Below are 23987 nucleotides of genomic sequence, written 5' to 3' on the forward strand. Positions count from 1 at the left end.
CCGCCTCGGCCTCCCAAAGTGCTGGGATTACAGGCTTGAGCCACCGCGCCCGGCCCATTCTTGGTGATTTTAAGGGATCGGATCGTATTGTGAAAATTTGGTTTCCTTTCCTTGAATTTGAAAGAAAATTTAGCATTTGAGGATGTTTCTTTTGTTTCTCCTTCTAGGTAGGTGATTTTTTTTTTTTTCAACCGGGTGCTGGTTTATTTAATTTGAAGCTATTGATAAAATTATTTCAATTGCCCCCATGTGATTCTACCCTGGAATAACTAAAAAAATTATTTAAAATGTCATTAATACTAGAAAATAGAAAAGCTCACTTTTTATGGGAACTATCGTTTTTTCAAGATGACACTGTTTTGTAAATTATAGACTTCCAATAAAGTCTTTGTGCCTTACTCTTACCACTAAGCAAGCATGGATATTGATTCCTATTGAAAGGCGTATAAGGTCATCTTTTTTTCCAGAAATGGAAAATATTCCCATGAAGCAATATTTTGAGGGGACGATTTTGTTTTGCTCTTTTTGTTCCATTTCTTCCAAAAATGGAAGAGAAACAAACTATGAAGAAGGTCATTATTGGTCAGCTACCATTGTTAGATTGTTGAGGAAATGATGTTAAACACATTTTTTTATCAAATTGTCTTTAGGGCTTTTATATGTTTATTTTCTTACTATGTTGACTTAGGTGACTATAAGAAGTTGTATCAAAGCAACTGATTCTGGAGAATTAAAGCAAATATTTCTAAGAACATAACTGGCAAATTTCAGTCTGAAATCAATTTGGCCACCAATCAATTTTTAAGGGTACAAATAGGACGTAACAGGCTCAGATGGGACTTGGATAAAGAATATACAATTTTACATTGAAGAAATTGTGTCAATGTGTTACCCTCAATGCTAGAAATTCCCAAGTTGTGACAATAGTTCAGAGCCTTGTTAAAAGCCAGAGTGGAGGCTTGCAGCTCCAGCTGGAAAGAGAGGCATTATGGTCTAACGTAGGACAAATTTTAAAGCCAGCGTTAAGTTCTGAGTCCAGCTTTGTAAACTTGAGTACGATTTTTGATCTCTGGGGTTTCAGCCTTGACTTCAAAACAAAATTTCCACCAAGTGCTCTTTCACTGTGAGGCATAGCTATTAAAGAAGAAAGAAGCCTACCTATTTGCTAGAGCGTTCAAACTGTTTTGATAAAGCTCAAAAGTTACCTAAATGAGCTCTCTCTCCCTAAGCACGTTTTCATTTTTATAAAAAAGTTACCTATACTTTGCCTATAAATTTAAAATACTTTTCACTTTCTCTGACTTCATTTAAAATGAAAAGAACTAAAGTGCCAATTTTAAAAGATGTTAGCTCCCATGCTTGGTTCTTTGCCATATTTTTTTTAAAACCTGCTACAATTTTCTGCCCCCTTTAAAGCCTCGGGCTATAGGCCTTCTCCACCAAAGGAATGTTAAGAAGTGATAAGGACACTCTGTGAGCAGGAGGGGCCAGTTTGCAAAGGAATTGCTTATCTTGGCCGCTCTTGAACACAAGCTGGGGCCCTCTACTGCAAAGCTCTGGCATGTTTTTTTCCCCCAAGCTATCCTCCATGCTACTGACAGTGATTTTCCCTAAATAAAAAACTGCTTCAAACCCCTCATTGTCTTTCCACTGCCTTAAAGATGAAGTCCAAATTCTAGAACATGGCCCACAACATTTGGTGCTTCGCCACCTCTTCAGCCTCTCATTTGCTGTTCACCCAGTTCTCTGTTCCTCTCCTTCTCACACCTTGTGCAGCGGCCACATAGATAACGTGCAGTTTTTCTAACTTGCAATGATGTCTCAAATTCCAAGGCATGTCTGGTACCACACAGCCTGCCTGGTAAAATCCTAGACTTCTTTCAAGATAAATTGAAAAAACACCTCGATGAGTTCTTTCTACCTCCTGCAAGTAGAATTGACCGCTGTCTCCTTTGTGCCCTCACTTTCAACACCATCCTGAAATACTTATTATACTTAGGTTAAATAATTGTCCTTCTTACTGAACTGAAATTTCTCTGAAGGGAAAGACCACGAATTATTATGAATTATTTATCATTGTATTCCTAGTACACAGCCCACAGCACACATCAAAAAAAAAAAAAAAAAAAAAAAAAAAAAAAAACTTTTGTAAATGATTGAACAAATTAATAAACACCCAAGGCCCCCAGTAAGCATCAAGGCCTAAGGAATGCATATCTGGATTTCTAAACAATCATAAGATTTTACAACACCATGTTAAACACCAGGGACATCAGAGAGCTTTTAGTCTAAATCTTGTTAGAGAGGCCAGCAAAGACCTCCTAAAGGAAGTGGCATTGAACTGAGACTTGAAAAGCCAGTAGTTAAGCAAAGACAGGGAAGCAAATATTTCAGATGAAGGGAGGAGCTGGCACAAAGTTTAGGACATGGAAAATGGAATGGTGCATTCACAGAGTGAAGAGATGTGCAGAATGGCTGGAGCCCCAACAGGGAAGGGCAGAGTGACGCAATAAAGCTGGGAGGCAAACAGGACTGGACTATGCAGAGTCTTGCAGATGTTCACAAAGAAAAGTGCAGCGCCCTCCCGTAGTCTGAACACACCTCCCCACCCGAACCCTTGGAATTCTGACTCCAGCAGTCCCTAACGTCCTTCTGAACAGTTAGGAAACTTGAAGGAATATGAGTATTTGTAGTCAAAACTACTGGAAGGCCTCAATTATATGCTTTGCCTTTAAATTGATAAATATTTACAGACTAAGTTTAGTGTAATTTTTTTTTTTTTGGCTTTTTTCCTCTGTTAGTAAAAGTATGCTTGCTATTAGAATGTTGAAAACATACTGTTGCTCTTCCAAGAATGCTCATTTTTCCAGATGCTTGCATTCATTCTGCATGTGCTATTTTGTCATTTGGCTTGCTTAATTTATCATGTTCACATTCAGATGCAATGTGAAAACCCATTGTGTTAGTTTGTTCTCACATTGCTATGAAGAAATAACTGATGGGATCTAATTAAACTTAAGAACTTCTGCACAGCAAAAGAAACTATCATTAGAGTGAACTGGCAACCAACAAAATGGGAAAAAATTTTTGCAATCTACCCATCTGACAAAGGGCTAGTATCCAGAATCTACAGAGAACTAAAACAAATTTACAAGAAAGAAACAAACAACCCATCAAAAAGTGGGCAAAGCAGATACTTTTCAAAAGAAGATATTTGTGCAGCCAACAAACATATGAAAAAATGCTCATCATCACTGGTCATTAGAGAAATGCAAATTGAAACCACATTGAGATACCATCTCATCCCAGGTAGAATGACGATCATTAAAAAATCTGGAGACAACAGATGCTGGAGAGAATGTGGAGAAATAGGAACACTTTTACACTGTTGGTGGGAGTGTACATTAGTTCAACCATTGTGGAAGACAGTGTGGTAATTCCTCAAGGATCTAGAAATAGAAATTCCATTTGACCCAGCAATCTCATCACTGAGTAAATACCCAAAGGATTATAAATTGTTCTGTTATAAAGACACATGCACACATATGTTCATTGCAGCACTGTTTACAATAGCAAAGGCTTGGAACCATCCCAAATGCCCATCGATGATAGGCTGGACAGGGAAGATGTGGCACATATACGCCACGGAATACTATGCAGGCATGAAAAAGGATGAGTTCATATCCTTTGCAGGGACATGAATAAAGCTGGAAATCATCAATCTCAACAAATTGACACAAGAATAGAAAACCAAACACTGCATGTTCTCACTCATAAGTGGGTATTGAGCAATGAGAACACGTAGACACACAGAGGGGAACATCACACACCAGGGCCTGTTGGGGCAAAGGAGAGCTAGGGGAGGAATAGCAGGGAGTGGGGTATTTGGGGAGGGATAACATTAGGAGAAATACCTAATGTAGATGATGGGTGGATGGAAGCAGCAAACCACCATAGCATGTGTATACCTATGTAACAATCCTGCATGATCTGCACATATACCCCAGAACTTAAAGTATAAAGAAAAAGAAGAAAGAAGTGAGACTGGGTAATTTGTAAAGAAAAGAAGTTTAATTGGCTCATGGTTCTGCAGGCTATACAAGAAGCATAGCACTTCTGCTTCTGGGGAGGCCTCAGGAAACAATCATGGCAAAGACAAAGGGAAAGTGAGTATGTCTTACATGGTTGGAGCAAGAGAGAGTGTAGGGAGGTGTTCTTATGTCTCATGTTTGCATGCATGTGTTTATACTAGAGAGCAACGGTGACCTAGAATTCATTCCATTGCCTGGTTATCTGGCTCTTCAGTCAGTATCTTAGGTTGGAGCCAGCGTTGCCTATAATTCCATCACAACTCTGAGCATCTATTTTTGAAAGAAGAAAAAAAGCATGGGAGGGGAAACTTAGAATTGACTCAACCTCTATTGAACTATAAGAACATTAAATTTAATAGTGTTTTGTTTTTGTTTCAGTTTTTATTGAAGAAGTAAGATTGTCACTAGCAGATGCAGTCACAGGTATGGGAAATAACATTTGTTCCATATAATTATTATAAGCTTCCACCTTTCTTAGCATAGACAGTTTCCCAAATGCAGCTTCAAGTCACCCCTTTCCCTTTAGAAGCATGATAACAATAATAGCCAATGTATATGTAATGCCCTATCTGTGCCAAGTACTACTAACACACACATACACATGCACATCACATGCACACACATACCACAGGCACACACATATTTAAACTAATTTAGTTCTCACAATGACATTTTGAGGCTGGTTTTATTATTGTACAGATGAGAAAACAAAGGTACACTTTCTCTATCTGTAAACCTCTGCTATGCAGAAATTCTGGAGGGGCTTCTGGCCCCTTAATTTTAAAATAAGGCCGAAAATACAATACTTACCACATAGCAATTCTCTAAAGATTAAATAAGATATATATAAAGCACTTAGCTCAGGGCCTGGAGGGATGTGATGAAAGTTGTCTTTTGAGATGGTCCACTCAGCCACCTCATTCTTAATCACTTTCTCAACTTCTATTTTATACAGAATTTGTGAGCATAGCAACATCAATTACCCCTCATATGGAAAAGAAAATTCCAGGATTGCCCACAGAGAATTACCTCCCATCAGTGATAATCAGTTTGTTTTTATTTTTAAATGATGGCTCTGAAATCATTGTTGTGATGCAACCCTATTTTAAGGGACCTGTCACGGCAGGGAAACTGACAAACACTGAGAAACATTAAAAAAGGGGAGCTAAGTAGACACAGCCTCTGCTATGCAGGAATCCTTGCCTCTGGAATATCTCACAGAAATAATACTATGAGTTAAAGAAATTAAAACAATGTAGCAAAGCACAGAAATGATGTATGTGACCATGAAATAGTGGGCCAGATAAAGGGGATCTAATAGTGCAGTGGCACGGAGGCAAGCCAAGTTCAGCTCAGACCTGGGCTCAGCTCCATCCCAGCTGCTGACTCAGGGTGATTTCCGCTGCAAGATTTCTATTCCCTTAATTTTAAAATGGGAACAATAACGCAGTGCTTATCTAACAGCGTTTCTCTAAAGGCTAAACAAGATGTATTTAAAAGCGCTTAGCTCAGAGCCTCACACATTCTTGGTGACTGATAAATGAAAAGCAAAGCTGGGTGCAGAGATAAGAGTAGCCAGGTGGCGGTCTCTCTTGTTATTTTTCAGGGGAGAAGAAGAAATTCTGGAGCTGCTGCAGGGAGGGATGTGGGGGAATTTGTGTTTCATGATATGTTTTATGTTCACTCAGTCACCTCATTCTTGGTCCTTTTCTTGACTTCTCTTTTATGCAGATGAGCAGATACTGAGCATGACCCCAGCCATTCCTGGTGCTGACGGAGTTTCAGAATCTTCTGGTAGAAACCATTTACGTCCAGACCAGAAAAACGGTATGTTCTTAGCTTTAAATAGTTACTCTGGAGTCACTTGTGGTTGAACTCTACGTGAGCTGTAACTCATGAAAGTTCTCAAACTTTCATGACTGAAAACCCATGTGTTTTACTTCAAAGCCCATCTACCAACCATAACTATCACCTTGACAAAGAAAGAGAAGGCAAGCCCCAATTAACCTTTATACATAAAGCCTAAAGAATGAATAACTATACTTTAGTCCTTGGTTATGTGATACAACGTGGTATACTATGTAATCTGTAATAATTAAATTCCAGAAAATTGTGTGGTCTTGGTAGTAAGAGGGCTTCATGACATAAAATGTCAAGTGGAGACAGAGAAAAAAGGAAGATGTGGATTGACAGGGAAGGTTAGCACAGGTGGAGCAGTAAGGTAACCATACTATAAATTGCTACTGACATAGAATCCAGAGACTACTGGCAAAAGCTCAAATGAGACACAATAAGAGTTTAGATTCAGACAGTGGCTATGGTATAAATTTGGAAAATTAGTCACATGAGCCCTCTTTGCATTAAACTGGCATCTATGTGGAGTGATGGCTCCCTATGCCTCCTTTCAACTCATCATTTTTACATTTTTAAAAATGCATTGCTTCTTGTGGAAGTCAAGAAGTGATTCTTCCAATACTTTCTCATCCCTTTCCCCTCAGATATGAGAAAATTTGCTAATTTCTCATCCATGAATATTTGCTGGGTAGTTAAAAGTAGATAAATTTTACCAGCTAGATGTTGAAAGTTGACCAATAACTCTCAAAATCTGATTAAGAAAAGGAAACCCACAAAACAGTTTAATTCCAAAATGATTTTTTTTGCACATGACTTATTTATTTGAAATTTTGCTTTATAGGAGAAAGGCAGCAACTTATGCATGATTTCTCTGAACCAGGTATGTTAATATTTGGCAAAGAATAACAGTCATTCCGTTTAAAACTATGTATTGCTTGTTTCAAATACCTAAGAAAATATGTCAAGGTTAAATAGAAGAGCTGGTGCACGCCTGTAATCTCAGTACTTTGGGGGGCCGAGGTGGGAGGTTGCAGTGAGCCGAGATCGCGCCACTGCACTCCAGCCTGCTGACAGAGCGAGACTCCATCTCAAAACAAAAACAAAAACAAAACAAAAAAAGAGCATATGTTGTTAACTTTATTCACACAGAATTATAAAGGCAAAGAAAATATTCTCTTTTTAAAATTAAAATAGGCATTTTTTATTTTTAAAAACATTATAGGGGCCAGGGGCAGCGGCTATTGTCGCAGAACTTTAGGAGGCGAGCCTGGTTAATTGCTTGAACCCAGGAGTTTGAGAACAGCCTGGGCAATGTGGCAAAATCCATCTACCAAAAATACAAAAATTAGCTGGGATGAGGCATGCGCCTGTAGTCCCAGCTACGTGGGAGGCTGGCTGAGGTGCAGAGGTCAATTGCCTGAGCCTGGGAGTTTGAGGCTGCAGTGAGCTATGATTGTGCCACCGTACTCTAGCCTTCGTGACCGAGTAAGACCTTGTCTCAAAAGCAAATAAATAAGTAAATAAAAATAAATAAAAACATTTTGGAAATAGCAATACATAATCTGATAGTAGTTTTCCTTGTAAGTTAGATGTTTTGCCTTTCTAACCAACCCTGAGTATTTGAGAAAGGCCTCATAAGAGCTTATAAAACAAATGAATTTCCCTCTTCCCTCCTGTAAAGAGTAAGGCATTTAAAATCATCTAATTAACTGGCACTGTATTTAAAGGGTAAATCTCAGCCTTGATTCATTTTTGGTCAATGCGACCACTTAGGGGCCATCTTGACCACCTCTGTTGAAGGGACATTTCCTCCCCCTCACTTGGTATCACTGTGTGTGCTCATTTGCTATTCAGCATTCTAACCCTCCCGTCACACTCAGCTGTGTCCATAGCTTACAGGGTAAAAAGCACATCATAGAAATTCATCACTATCGCATGCATTTAAGCTAAGTGATCAAGAAGGCTGGGAAACACCAGCAAGAGGAAATGCTACTTCTACTTTTTATCAATAATGGGGCTTTTCAATATGAATTAGCCAAATAAATGAGCCATTTTACCTTTATGTCTAAGCTTCCATTCTGTTTACTTCATCTGGAAGCAATACAAATATGGTATAAATATTTTTAGTGACTATATCAGAGACTATGCATAAGGATACTGTGGAAGTAATGCAAGCTTAGAATATAGATGACCTGCATTATAGTTATAATTCTACTTTTAACTAGTTGTCTGACCAAAGCTAAGTTAACCTTATTAGGCTTCTTTTCTTTATTTGTAAACTGTTCATACCAATTTGTTTCCAAAATTAGGATTCTATGATTTGTTCAATGCTCTTTTGTATGTTAAGACATATTTTCTTCATAACGTCCAAACTATGAAAGAATTTGTGAGCCGGGCACAGTGGCTCACACCTGTAATCCCAGCACTTTGGGAGGCTAAGGAGGGTGGATCACCTGAGGTCAGGAGTTCGAGTCCAGCTTGGCCAGCATAGTGAAATCTCATCTCCACTAAAAACACAAAAAATTAGCTGGGCATGGTAGCAGGTACCTGTAATCCCAGCTACTAGGGAGGCTGAGGCAGGAGACAGGAGGCAGAGGTTGCAGTGAGCCGAAATTGCTCATCACTCTTGTCCACTGCACTCCAGCCTGGGCAACAAGAGCAAAACTCCATCTCAAAAAAAAAAGAAAAGAAAAAAAGAATTTCTGGGTTTTTTTCCCCTCGTACCTGAGTAAAATGTCCACTGAGTTCTAATCTACGATTACACCAGTGAAGAACACTGGGTCTGGAATCAGAACCCTTAGGTCTTAGTTCTGTCATCAGCTAGTTGTGCAACCTGGGACAAAAGATTTATCACTCACAGTCCCAGTTTCCCAGGTTACTGTAAAGCACACAATTTTTAAAAAGATAAAGTATACATAATAGTATATGAATGTACTCTCAATTAAAAGACAAAGTGATGTTACCCTGATTTTATCTGTCTTATTTTTTTTGATTGCTATGTGGTCATTTATTTCAGACTCTCATAATTTTGCTACTCTCTTTATCTCCTGTAGTGATAACACTCATTATTTTTGGGGTGATGGCTGCTGTCATTGGAAAGATCCTCTTTATTTCTTACTGTATTCGCCGGCTGAGAAAGGTGAGAATTCAGTTTTTAATTTTGCTCTAAGTACCAGTGTGACTAGCTCTAGGAGAGTTTATTCCTCTGAGTTCAATTAAACTAAAAAGAGAAACAGAACTGCATTAAGCTCCATCTTTTTCAACTGGACACAGAAGTCACTGTGTTACTCTAGCAGAATTTTGTCTTTTGCATTTGCCCAATTAAAAGGAACCTCTAAATATAGCTCTATCCCCCATTTTCCGAATGAAAGATTGCTCCCTAGTTTTTTGTCTAACTTGCTATTATATATTTTTATGGATATTGAGGAAATACTAAGATTCTACTTATAGTATTTACTCTATTTGTGTATTAATTATTTAAAAGAATATATTTACATATGTTTAAAACTTTGGGGGAGGCCAAGGTAAGAGGATTTCTTGAACCCAGGAGTTTGAGACCAGCCTGGGAAACAAGGTGAAACCTAGTCTATACCAAAAAAACAAAAATTAGAAGGGTGTGATGGTGCACATCTGTGGTATCAGCTACTCAGGAGGCTGAAATGGGAGGATCACTTGAGCCCGGGAAATCAAGGCTGCAGTGAGCTGTGATCATGCCACTGCACTCCAGCCTGGGCAACAGAATGAGACCCTGTCTCAATAAATACAAAAATAAACAAAATAAAACTTTTGCTTTTTTTTATTCTCACATATTCTGAAACAAATTTTTCAAATTTCCACCCATGAATTCTTAACACCAGTGATTTTTTTGAATCACTAGTGCTTTTAAAATATATGTGTGTGTGTATATATATATATATATATTTTTTTTTTTTTTGAGACAGAATTTTCCTCTGTCACCCAGGCTCAAGTGGAATGGTGCAATCTCTTCTCACTACAGCCTCCACCTCCCAGGTTTAAATTATTCTCATGCTTCAGCCTCCATAGTAGCTGAGACTACAGGTGTGGGCCACAATGTCTGGCTAATTTTTGTATTTTTTTAATAGCAGAGATGGGGTTTCACTGTGTTGATCAGGCTGATCTCGAACTCCTGGCCTCAGGTGATCCACCTGCCATGGCCTCCAAAGTACTGGGATTACAGGCACGAGCCACCATGCCCAGCCCACTAATGCTACTTTTAAATCCATACAACACAGCTTATTGAAGTGTATAACTTTTGCTATCCCTTTCTATTCATGACATTTAAGACACAATGTGTGTGTGTGTGTGTGTGTGTGTGTGTGTGTGTGTGTGTGTGTTTATGATGCTGTCGCTGCCTCTGTAATCCTAGATCAGAAGTACTGAGTCACAGGAGATTGATACAGTTATGTTTTTATTCATCCTCTATGATTAATCTCTCTGTGATTTTTGGGACCATAACCACTATATAATTCTTTTAAAAAGGATAACTGAGAGGGGTAATAACACTGCAATTGTGAGACCATCAGAAGGAGAATGATAGTAAATCTATATAAAGTTCCTTTGCCTCTTTTCTTTTTTAACTGCTTCTAACAGTTAACTTCTACAACCATCCAATCCTATGATTGATTTTCATTATTCCATGTAAATATATCTTCCTTAAATAATACTTTTTGTTAATCAAAGGAAAGTATCTGAGAATGACTACTCTTGTATGAGAGATTTGATAAGGACTTTAGTATAAGATAACTTCTCTCGCCTGGAGTATAAAAGAGAAAAATCGTCTTCTTACATGGGCCTCTATGGCAAAGTGGGTTGTTTTCTCTCTTGGTCAATGTTTTAAAACCCGAAAAAGTCAAGGAAATATTTAGTTGGCAAAGTTCGGATAATTTTCTAAATGTTTACGGATGACTTTGGTTCTGGTCAACAAGATTCAGAGATCACACAGTTTATTTTTATTTTCACTTTCACTGTTTATTACAGCAGGCAAATAGGTAAGTGCCAGGGTTTGGGGTAATGTTTTCCCTACTGAAATACCAAATACCGTAGAGGAACACAAATACAAGTTTAAATCAATGCTTATAAATATCCATCAAATAGCAACTAGTAACAACAACCACAAAATCTCTGCAAAGGGCATTTCAATCAAAAGAAAAAATTAGAAAAAAATATTTTTAAGCTGAGGCATTTTACTTTTTACTGCCTTAAGGTTAGAAAATTGTGACATTAATATTTTTCTGATATTTCTTCATAGAAAAGCTCATTTGATGTACAACCTCACTCCTCACCTGACACAGATGTGCCTTTAAGCTCTGTTGAAATAGAAAATCCAGGTTGGTTTTAATGTTTGCAGCTTTTGCCTTTTAGGAAAGAAAACTAACTAGAGAGTTACTTCTTTCTGATTTGAGGGAGGGGGAAACCAGCTATGATTCATTTCTATTCTATTTCATTAATTCCACCTCTTTGATGTTTTAGAAATGTAAGCGTTTGTCTGCAGCATAGTGAGATTCTCCTTTAGACACAAAGCGTTTTGTTTTGTTTAAAAAAAAAAAACCAAATGAAATAGTATAAGTGAAAGAGAAAACCAAGTGTACTTCTTATGTCCAAAACTGCAGTTACATGTATAGGAGACTCTACAGTCAGTATGTGTAATAGCCTCAGATCTAAAATCAGATTTGGATTTGATTAACTGTGTAACCTTCAGCAATCTACCAACCTCACTTAATATAGAGACAGTGATAGTGTCAACCTCACAGAGTTTAATTTTAATGAGAATTAAATGAGCTACAACTGGTAAAGCATTTAAAACAGTTCTTGGTCATCCTAAGTCCTCACACCTGTTAGCTGTTATCAATATAGCAAGCCATCTAGCACATGCTTTCTCATCTCCACTCCCAGGTGCTAAGTAGGTACAAAACATGTGAAAGGCTGTGGATACATTGTGTTTATCCAGAACAGTATTACCGCATAGTGCTTTTTGAAAAGAACATTTATTGTCAACCTTTAAAAGTGGGAAGTTTTTACATTAAAAAAAAAATCAGATATTAGTATTCCTTTGGGGAAAAAACATAAACTCCCAAAATGCTGAGAGCCTTCATATCAGCATGAGACCAATTCCTAAGAGCTGAGTAGTGGCTGCTGCCTCTACTGTTGGTCTAAATAACCAATTACATTTGTTTTATTCACTATGGCCCCTGGTATGAACTAAGAAAGTATATCGTTCCTATTGAACTTTGTCTAAAGCATAAACCCAAAGGACATATATTTTGGGAGATAGCCACCAAGAACAAGTCTCCGGAATGAGCTTTATTCCTTAAGTAAAGGAATATTTTATTCTGCCTTCTACAAAATCAATTGATTTTTCTCCCATAATTTTCTGATAGATCAGAGGTCAGGTACATTTCTGGATTTTAATTTTAACCCTGGGCCAGTCTAGGTTTTCTAGACTTTGGAGTCATAGAACAGAGAGAGTTTTAAAGATCCATCACAGCTACACAGGTTATATGCAGGATTCGCCACATCACACTATCATGTGAATTCTTAAAGCTTGACAATGACTGTTACACAAGATTTTAATCCTAAGAAGTTCCTGCTGTGCGAAAATGAATGGCATAGACACGATTCGCAGCTAAAAGGATTAATAAAATCCAATCCGCAGATACTTGAAACAACAAAAGTTTTGAGTCACTTACCAGATTCACTTCATTTACTAAGGTTATCTTGTTATTGGACTGGCAGCTGGAACAAGTATCTGCAAAACATTCATTTTATTTGCATTCTGCCTTGTTCCAAAAAAAAAAAAGTCTTGATGCACTTTTTTAATAGAACAATTACAACCGAAAGTCTATTTTTTAAACTTAAATTTCTATACACTTTTAGCCACTTATTTATTCTGGTAACAAATTTAGTGTTTAGTGTTTCCCCTGCCATTTTTTTTTTCATACAATCTTGGGCATCTCAAATCTTTGGGCCAATTTAATACACGACAGTGCATTAAGATGTCCTTGTAGTTTAATTCAGTTAAGTGCAACAAACATTTGCTAAATGCATACAGTGGGGTAGGCACCACACTCGCATTAGATATACCAATATGAATCTTCATCCTTGAGAAGCTGAGAGCCTAACAGAAAAAAACAGAATGTCATTCCAGTGAACACATTCTACAGTAGTGGCAGCAATAGCTCCACTTGTCCCAGAAACCGGGACAGGTATCAAAGGCTTCTGGAGACGAAATCACCTGAGATTAGTCTTAAAATGCGGTTGTGAAAGTACCCTTCTTTCACACCGCAGAATCAGAGAGGAACTTGGCCATAAGCTTTGTGCAGACTTCTTTGTGGGGGCGGGAAAGAAGTCATTCTTAAAAAACACATGACAGACTCAGAAACATGCCTTAAATGTTAACATGCGTATGTCAATTCAACTTATCATTTACTAGCTTCACATTATATTTTGCCTCTATACAAGCTTGGCTGTTAGTTTCTTATCTCTGTAGAAACTAGGAACAGAGCAACTATATTTATTCTTTACCTAAGGCTTTTAGAATAGATATAATAGATAGGCTAAGAAATTCTGTATTTTTTTAACACAAAACTTCAATAGAGCTAATCAGTAAGGAGATTCCTTTTGTTTCCTACTAATTATGTTCAAGGACAACTCTGTAAGAATGTAGAATTCTAAAATTTATGCTATGCATTAATTTCCTGTTGTGTTTAACAAAACTGTGTCTCATATTTTGGTCTTGTTGTTTTTGTACTATAATCCTTCTAGAGAAAGTTGATTAATGAGAATCTGTTCACCAAACCAAATGTGGAAAGAACACAAAGAAGACATAAGACTTCAGTCAAGTGAAAAATTAACAACATGTGAATTGGACACTCCAATAAATTATATACCTAAATTGTACAATTTCAGAATGCAATTTTCATTATAATGAGTTCCAGTGACTCAATGATGGAAAAAAAAATACTCTACTCATTAATATTTCGAGATAAAGAACAAATGTTTCCTTGCATCTTTGTTTTTGTATGTTAGCATAATTTTTAGAATTGATTGAGAATTCTGATCCAAAACTTTAGTTGAATTCATTTATATTTGTTTAATACTAACTTAATCTATTCTATTGTGTTGTAATAATGGTGCTGTCAAATGAAAGGCTTGAAATACCTAGATGAAGTTTAGGTTTTCTTCCTATTGTAAACTTTTGAGTCTGGTTTCATTGTTTTAAATAAATTAAGGGGACACTAAAGTCCTATCATTTATTTCCTTCATTGCTGAACAGGCAAGATATAATATTACATGAATGATGATGATGATATACTATTACATGAATGATGATGATATTTTGTTCACACTAATAAAGCTTGATAAAATTTAAAAGAAATTTCTAGATATAGGGACTAAGTTCTGTGACTACACAGCTGTCACTCATTTATAGTGAAACTTAAAAAAAAAAACCTTCCTGTGATACTTTATTTCTAACCTAATAAAAATCTATATGACTTTTCATTGTTGTGTGATAATAAAGTAAATTTTTTTGTATATTTTCAGGCCTGGCAACTGAAATTTATTTTTTAATAAATTAAAAAAATCAAATTTTAACCTATTTGCTTCTTCAGAGAGTGTGTTTGTAATAAATGACTACGTAAAATAAAAAATGAGACTAAGAAGGGAACAATTCTTCATACGTGTTTTTTAAAAGTAATTTTAAGAGGATTATTAGGTTAATTTAATCCAATTAATGACCCAAATGCCAAGATAATTTTAAATTTACATTTTTAATAGAAACGTGTTGAAACAAGAGAGCATGAGATTAACCTTTTCGCTAAAGCAATTTACAATTCAAAGACGAGAAGAGATCAGAGTGAATGTGCCATCTTAACCAGAGCTACAGAATTTAGTGAATAATTAAAGTACAAATTACTTTAACCTCCTTGAACTTTTCCAAGCAATTTCTCTGTACTTCTATATATGAATGTCTTAGTCCATTTTCTGCCACAATAACAGAATACTACAGACTGGGTAATTTATAAAGAAAAAAAAATTATTTTCTTCCTAGTTTTGGAGGCTGGGAAGGCCAAGGGCATGGCACTGACATCTACCTTGTATCTGATAAGGATCTTCTTACTGCATTGATAACAAAGCAGAAAGGCAAGCAAACGTTTAAGATGAAGAGAGAGGAAATGAAGCCAAGCACATCCTTTTATCAGAAGCGCATTCCCTGTAGAAGGCGTTAGTCCATTTATGAGAATGGAGCCCTCATGACCTAATCATGACTCTAAAGGCCCTTCCCAACACTGTTACAATGGCAATTAAATTTCAACAAAGTTTCCAGAGGTGACATTCAAATCATAGCAATGAACTTTTCATAGTTAAATTTGGTATTTGTCGGGGAAGAAATGACCATTTCCCTTTTACGAAATCTTTCCTGTGAAGATACCATGACTCCATGGATGGCTCATGTAGGATTTCTTGAAATTGGGGCTGAGATGGGAAGGTTTGGTGATTCTGATTACGGAATTTTACTCTTCAGCCCTGAGTGTTTGTTTGTGTGGTTGTGAGCAAAAGGTCTAAACAACAGAGAATATAAATGCAGAAAACTGAGAGACATGGTGAAGAAAGAATGACCCTTTTTTGCAACAAAAACTTAGCTCTGAAAGCAACTTTGAATGGAGAGCCAAACAATGACATGGGGAAAGGGATACTTTGGTGATATTGATACACAGTGATTGAATAATAGCCCTTTGGTTTATTCTAAATATTTATCCTATCAAATGCAGCAAATTTCTCAGAAGAAACTCCTAAAAGCCAAATGTTATCTAAATAAAATTTTAGATTTATTTATATCTAAATTTAGATTTAAAATGCATAGGCCTCTCAACCAGTTCTAATGCATTTATGCCCTACATGGTATTTAGGGGGCATGTGCACTGCCAACTGCTAACCCACTTTTGGCATCTAGATCTTAACATGCCCTCTGAATCCTCACAGAACTTATACATATTTTGTGGCATTACTATGATCTGAATTCCACACCCTACTTGAATATGATTCATTAAGAGGAAGAAGTTTAATGCACTTTTGTAACTCCTAAGAGGCTTAACAAAATTTGCTTCTTATTTCATGAAGCCTATATTAATATTTAAAATGGCAGGATACACAGTGACATCTTGAAGGTTTGGTCTGGTGTAGTGTGAAAAGAGAACCGGATTTGGAGCCAGGGTTTGAGCATAACTTTGGCTTCTTTATCTGAAATCATCTGAAATATGATGATGAGAATAACTGCCTTGCAGAAATGTCACAAGATGTATATATTTATGTATACTTATATATTTATACAAAAAATGAAAAACAAGAAGAAACTATTAATATCAGTCCAAAGGGAAAAAATCACTACATCTCTCATGTAATGAGAGATAATCCTCACGTCAGTCACACACAACTTTTGTAATTCTCTCCCATACCATCTTAAATCTGAATAGTGTCTGGTTTATTATTTACATGTTGATGTAATGTGTAGAGTGATATTCTCCACAACAGTTTCCCTCAGACTAAAGCCTCTGGATTTTTTTTTTTAGTTTTGCATAGAAACTAAACCAAGAGTAACACATAAGGAGGAAGAGTGCAAATGCTTTTTGATGGAAAGAGGAATACTACAGCAAAAGATGACTCATACATGATTATATACACCATCTGCTTTTGTATGGGCAAATAAGCAGCTTTTTAGAACTAGCCCTAATTTATCTTTAAAGAATGCATACGTGTGTACTGAATTTGTATATAGCTGTGGAGCTTAGTATTAAACCATAATTAATACGAGATGAAGAAAAATAAAAGGATATGCACAGTTGTGTTTTAATAGTTTACCTACAAGATACTGTATTACTTGTCTGCAAAAGACACGACAGGTAGGTTTTGAAAATAGGAAATAAATCCAGTGAGGTCCGTTGTCTCATGCCTGTAATCCCAGCAGTCTGGGAAGCTGAGGTGGGTGGATCACCCGAGGTCAGGACTTCAAGACCAGCCTGGCCAACATGGTAAAATCCTGTTTCTACTAAAAATACAGAAATTAGCTGGTCATGGCGATGCAAGCCTGAAATACTAGCTATTCAGGAGGCTGAGGCAGCAGAATCACTTGAACCTGGGAGGCGGAGGTGGCCATGAGCTGAGATCACGCCACTGCACTCCAGCCTGTGTGCCAGAGCAAGGCTCCAACTCAAAAAAAGAAAAAAGAAAATAAATCCAATTATGGAGAAAATACAGTCATAGTTGTGTACCCTGATTTATGATTATTCATTTTTAAAAATATATTTATTATTTCCTAATTATTTACCCATGAAAAGAAATTACTTACTAAGAAGTATGATAATATTTCTTCTTAAATCTACAGTTATAATGTCAAAAGTGTGACCATAGACTGGGGGATCTTAAAATTGACAGCTGGCTGAGCAGCCTGGGGTGAGAATGGTGTAAAATACTTGTGCACAGGTATCAGAGCCAGGCCAGGGAACCACGGGAAAGGGAAGGTGAGAGCATTCCTCATCTGACCGATTGTGAAATTTAATACACTTATGCTTCCAAATTTGAACACTGGAAAGTGATGTAGACCATGTGGAAGATGGAAAGCAGGCTAGGCTTGATGCATCAGCACACCCTACCTGAACATAAAGTCATCACATGAAGGACAGCTGGAGAAGAGGGGGAGAGGAGTGGAAGAAAAGTGGAAAAGTGAGCTAGGCCCTGAAGAGCTGTGCATCCAGCTGTGTCTAAGCAAACATGACCTCTTCTCAGTGAAGGGAGCCAATAAGACCCTTCTTTGCTTAAACCAGTTTTTGAAATTAGGCTTTTTGTCATTTATGATAGAAAGAGTCTTAGCTAAAGTAATAGAAAATTAAAATAGCTGATTGGGCTGACACCTTATATCCAATAAAAACTGCATTCCAGGTTGACAAATAAGACAATACAGAATCGACAAAGGAAATGTCTAAAAATTGCACAATTGTACAACTCTCGCCAACAGCAAAGGTATAAAGCGTAAGGAGCTGGTGGCTGGATAAAAGGGAGTGTAGAGAAGAGAGCTGTTTGTCTGTCTTCAAGACCTCTCCCAAGGAGGAGAGGTGAGGAGGTTTTCCTCTCTTCACTTTGTCAAGAGCTCTAGAAAGTCTTGGGAGAACTTAAATGTGTCCTTGGAATGTTAGAGAATTCTGACTGTCACTTGAGAAACCCAAAGGGCAAAATGATGGTCCCAATCCTGAAAGTATATTAAGAAGAGATTGGAGAGCTGGGGATGACAAGCATTCCTAGAGTTTTAAGAGGCAATGGAAAAATGAGTTTCTTGTGGGCTCTATACACACCAACTGGAAAAAAAAATTGTTCCTGTGGGTTATCTTTGGTCATGTTGGAAATAACTTCTTAGAGAGGCCAATAACTTTTAAGAGAAAGAAAGTAGAAGTGTTGCCAGACATCTAATACTTTGTTTACCCATGAAGGCTGGAAGAAGGATGAAGGCAAACAACTGAAACAGACATGGATGGGAAAATTCTGAAGAACCCACAAGAGCACCTATAAGAGAAAGGTTCAAATGTAAATCTCTGCCAAGAGAAAATGTGAGATCACTGTGAAATATTGGTCTAGTCAGAACTTTTCTGCTCCTTTACCTAGTTTTTTCCTTCCCATGTTCCAATGCCAGAGGGTTTGAAAACTTTGAGTAGCAAGCTGGAAGAAAAGGAACAAAGTCTCCAGTTTTGGGTGGGGGAGGAGAAGTTGACCACATCATTCCTTTCCTGAATCCAGGGAAAAGAAGGAATAAAAACATTAATTTTAAAGGAGAACGGAAATGTTGATTATTGCATTGGAATAGATATTTTAATTACAAACTGGGGAGCCATTTGTATTAAATAATGGTGACCAGAAGAGTGACGGGGTGTTTAGGCAGAGGAACAATGCAAGGACTGACTAGTTCTACAGAAGACATTTAAAAGGATACAGGAGACATGACTCAAATTATTTTTAATTGAATTCTATAAGTCTTGTTTACTTAATACAACTATTATACAGATAGAAGTATTAATGTAGCAAAAGCATTTGTTAATAACATAGATAAGGCATAATGGGAAAAAAGACTTACACATTATTAGTAACTGTAAATTGACTTAAAGGCAATAGAGCAATGTATTCCAAAATTCACAAATTTATCTATACATTTTTGGCCCAGTATTTCTATTTTGAAGAATGTGCTCCAGTAGAATTACAAAAAAAGTGCAAATTATTATTTTTTAATTGAGTTTACATATTAATACCATCAACAAATAGCAAAAAGAAAATAACCCAAATGTTTACTAACTTAGTAATATCTACATTATAATTTACATATTAGCATATTAACCAAATAGACTATTATGTAGCCAATTTAAAAGTACATGTAGACTTTGTTTACAAGTCAAATGTGTGTATAAATGAATTTTTAATAAAAAATAGAAAACGTATAGTTATTCTGAACTAAAAAATATATATATAATGCATAAATTTTAAAGCCTAGAAGAAACTTCCACACTCAGTAGTTTCTTTCTTCTCCTTTTTGTTCTAAAACTAGTGCTGCTGACTTACAATGCAGTACTAACATTTCTGGTTCCTGCTGAATATTTCTAAGCTAGAGCTCTACTTCAAAACTGAAGACCAGAGACATCTTGATATTGCCCCATGTCCATATCTCATGAAACATATGTTTTTTGGGGTGTTCTTAAAATGTGCTGTGACTCTGCAAAAATAAGCCTTGAAAGTTGAAGGGTAAATGTTTCAAAAAGAAGGAAAGCCAGAAATATCTCTGTTTCCTAACTCAACAGTAAGATAACTTAGTCCATATACCTAGGAAAAAATGTGATCCTACTTTTTGAATGTGAAGTGTTTCTAAAACTTTTTTTATAGTAAAATATATTAGAAAGACATATATCACATATTCTCACTCATATGTGACAGCTAAACATGTGGACTGCATGAAGACAGAAAGGAGATTGGTAGTCACCAGAGGGTGGGAAGGAGAGTGGGGGAGGGGATGATGAAGGGAAAACAAAGAAAACAATTGTGTTTATTACCAGTGAGGTGTATATGCAAAATGGTAAAGATAGCAAATTACATATGTATATTTTACCTCAATAAAAATATAAATGGGGCTTAACAGCTAGATGGCGGGTTGATAGATGCAGCAAACCACCATGGCACATGTATACCTATGTAACAAACCTGTCCATTCTACACATGTATCCCAGAACTTAAAGTATAAAAACAAATAAATAAATAAATGAAATAAATTATTATATATGTTGAATATGCCAGTTTGGCATAATATTAGGAGCCAGTGTGTATATAATCCTTCATCAAATCAATACATTTTAATTCATCATTCAAATCCTAGTTTGAAAAATCAGGTTACTTCTCCATTTTAGCACCTGAGGAAGTGACAGGAGAGTGTGCTCTCAGCCACAGAAGGCAGAAAGTTGTGCCTCTGTTGTTTCTCCCTCAAAGTAAGTCACTCTAGGAAAGAGTCTATTTCTAGAACAGTAACAGCCTTCTTATATAGTAATGACCGTGGTTCCCACCAGGACTTATGATGTGGTTTGGCTATGTCCTCACTCAAATCTCCTCTTGAATTTTAGTTCCTGTAATCTCCATTTGTCGTGAAAGGGACCCTGTGGCCGATAATTTAATCATGAAGGTAGTTACCTCATGCTGCTCATGCTGTTCTCGTGATAGTGAGTTCTCACAAGATCTGATGGTTTTACATGGGGCTTACCCCTTCGCTTGACACTCATTATCTCTCCTGCCATCCTGTGAAGGGGTGATTTCCGCCATGATTGTAGGTTTCCTGAAGCCCCCCCCAGCCATGTAGAATTGTAAATCAATTAAACCTATTTCCTTTATAAACCACCCCTTCTCAGGCAGTTCTTTGTAGCAGCATGAGAATGGACTAATACAACTTATAAAGAAAACCTAAAAGAAAAGCAAATGAAGCCCTCACCTCTCACTGGGACCATTCGAGCAAAAGATACAGGACCCATAAGTTGCCCACATCCTCTGACACATATAGCTCTTCATCCCTAAAGCCAAACAGAATCCTCTGAAATACGATAACCATGTAATAAACTGTTTTAGTTACATTAGTCTGCATGGGGTTTTATAATTGATGTAAGCAGTCATCCTAATCTATGAGTTCTTCAACTATGTCGCATGTCTAACATGTTCCAGTGAACATTTAGTTGTGGCTTATGGAGAACTGTCATTGTTTAAATTAGAGGCAAGAATTTCCAGTCCTGCAAGAAGTATCCAAATAGTTCTTCAGCACAGATAGGTTTAGGAATAAAATTTGAGATTTTTTGAGTGGTTCTCATTTTTACAAGCTTGGTCCTGAACTTATCTGTCCCTTAGAGTTATTCTTATAACTCTTGATTTCATGCTCAGGTCAATCATTTCACAGTGAAGAGTATACAATTTCTCAAAGCACCCTCTTTCCAAATTTTATGACAAGAGTTCAGTCTGAGTTCACATTATTAGCTGATGAACATCACTCAGTGGAGCGGGAGCATATTAACTAGGATTCTTGTCTCCGTCTGGGTCTCTTCCAAATGATCTTGTCAAATGCTATCAGAGCATCATATATTGGAGAATACGTAATGTCAGCTTCCACTTAAGTTATTCATAGATTGTCCTTGACTATTCTCATGACTCTTCTCCCTTGTAGGTGGTGGTATTGGTAACATAATTTGCTCTGACAAAAGCAAATAAAGGAAATTTTAGACCTTTAGTAGTCAACTGGACAAAACTGAAATTCAGAAATGATTTCAAATATTGCCAACCAGGTGAAAATTATTTCCATTCTCGGCTCAACACTATGACCTTTAAATCAACAGTAATTTAAGTTTAAGTCTTACTTAACCTAAGTCATTAAATTTTTTCTAGGCCCACCAAAGCATAAAAATGCTGAATATTTTAATTTTGTAAAGAATCCCCATCCCTGAGTATTTTGAAATTTTAAAAAGGAATCAGTAAAAAGTGACCAGCCTCATTTATTCTTATTAAAAAGAATGGATGAGATGGCATGGGATATAGTAACAGCCCCACAGCTTGTCTCCCTGGTTCTACTCTTGTTTTTTATATCCCTCTATCACAGAGTTATTTTTTAAACTATAAATTAGATTATGTATTTCTCCTGCTTAAAATCTCGAATAGGGTTTTTACCGTCCCAGAATAAATCACCACTTCTTAGCATGATCCTGAAGATGTAACCTGTCCACATGCTCAGCTCACCTGGCCTGCCCCCTTCAACTGTATCCCACTCTCTCCTGTCATTAGGTGGCAGCCACGAACCTTTTCCCAAAACTCCAACATACAAAGCTTGCTCCTTTCACAGGAACTCGGTTCTAGTTTTTTCTCCTTTTTTGCTTCATATCTTTGCTTGAATGCTTCCATATTATTCCTGTCTCACACCTTCAAAGAAGATTTCTGGTGACTGTATTTTTCCTCTGTTTTGTCTACTTTGTATCTTCAGAGCCCAGAATAATGACTAGAACACAGAAAAACTCAGTAAAATTTCATTAAATGAAATAGCTCTTCCCTGCCTACCCAAGGCAAAGCAGCTTGTAGTCTCCTTCCCATTAATTTCTCTCTCATTTTTTTCCTGTATTTTTTTCACAGCACTCAGCTTCTAGAACTACCCTCTTTATTTGTATATCTGGTTATTGGCAAGGCTCAATTCAGTAGGCTAAAGAAACACTTTTTTCTTAAATTCACTTATACTGTATGGAATACACTTTTCCTGTTCCTTATTCCTATTCCCTAGAAACATCTTGGGGAGATATAAAACTTTTTAGTCTTTTTTGTTATTAAAATTTCAAAATGCCAATCTTATATCTAAATGAAAGCTCTATAGCTACCTTCTTTTTTTTCTAGGTTTTTGCTCCTCTGGGATTGGGGTCAGAAAAAGAACATCTTTTTACTTTACTGTTCATGGTGTAATCCTGTGCCTGACAGCTGTTGCTGCTGACCTGGCTTACATACACTGGCCACTAATGGACTTGAGGAGTCACAATCTAAAGGCTGAGCCTCTCAAAGGCATAGAGAGAATTTCAGAGGGCCTTACCATGACGTGAGGATTAAACTCCAGCTCTGCCTTTTCTATTCTTGCCCAATTCTCATCAGCAAATCCTTATTCCATGCCTCTTATTGTATTAATCTGTTCTGTATTAATCTGTTTTCATGCTGCTATATAGAATTGACCAAGCCTGTGTAATTTATAAAGGAAAGAAGTTTAATTGATCTATAGTTTTGCATGGCTGAGAAGGTCTCAGGATACTTACAAGTCCCCTTGCCTAGGGGAATGTCCTTCTGGGTAAGATCAGCAAGATAACTCTTCAGTCACATTCTGTTTGATCCTTTGAATACTCCAGGATTCTTACCCACCAAATGGATGGAGTCCAGCCACTCAATCACTGTCTTTCCCGGAGCTCTGCTGTCCATCCACAATTCCCTTCCCTCTACTCATGTAGGGATAGGGTTATATTGGCAAAAGGCTGCCCAGACAAACTGCTAACAGTAAACAAACTATTAGTCTCTCTCACCTTCTTGAAGGCATTTCTAGTCTTTAAAAGCTTTTCTCCTAGCTTTTCCCTTTCCTGTTCCTGCTTTGATCCTAAGAATGAAGAGTCTCCTTCTCCTTTTCTTCATTAGGTGAAATGGGATTCACGCATTACCATATATTCACCACCAGGTCACTGACAAGAGACTCCAGTGAATTTCTTTCCCTCTGCATTTCTTTCCTTAAGCCTAGGCTAGTAGAGGGTCACATTGTGTAAAGCCTAAAAAAGCCTTGCAAAGAGGTCTGGCCCCACCAGTGAGCACAAACTCAGTAGTTCTCTTTACAGTGAGGTGATACTCAATGCCTCTTGGTTTCAGCTGTGGTCCTAGTGGCTAATTATGGAAGAATAGTAATAGTCTCACAATATCCTGTATTATCTGTTTATTATATGCAACCTGTAACCA

General features: G+C 37.0%; 1 protein-coding gene across 4 annotated transcripts in view; it reads left to right on the plus strand.

The window, feature by feature from the left end:
* The window catches only part of GYPA (glycophorin A (MNS blood group)), a 30267-nt gene extending 15769 nt beyond the window's left edge, over positions 1–14498 (plus strand). The window contains exons 2-7 of one of the 4 annotated variants that reach the window (XM_032246486.1): positions 4470–4514; positions 5823–5918; positions 6787–6825; positions 8999–9084; positions 11215–11293; positions 13728–14498. In XM_032246486.1, coding sequence (XP_032102377.1) covers positions 4470–4514; positions 5823–5918; positions 6787–6825; positions 8999–9084; positions 11215–11293; positions 13728–13741 — 359 coding nt within the window. In that variant the 3' untranslated portion in view covers positions 13742–14498. Of the gene's footprint in view, positions 1–4469; positions 4515–5046; positions 5140–5822; positions 5919–6786; positions 6826–8998; positions 9085–11214; positions 11294–13727 lie in introns of all 4 variants that reach the window. The other 3 variants (XM_032246487.1, XM_032246489.1, XM_032246490.1) reach the window with 3 other exon arrangements.
* The last annotated feature ends 9489 nt before the right edge of the window (positions 14499–23987 follow it).

The sequence above is a fragment of the Sapajus apella genome, unplaced genomic scaffold (assembly GCF_009761245.1).
Source record: "Sapajus apella isolate SASKATOON/1434 unplaced genomic scaffold, GSC_monkey_1.0 scaffold61, whole genome shotgun sequence".
Lineage (NCBI taxonomy): Eukaryota > Metazoa > Chordata > Mammalia > Primates > Cebidae > Sapajus > Sapajus apella.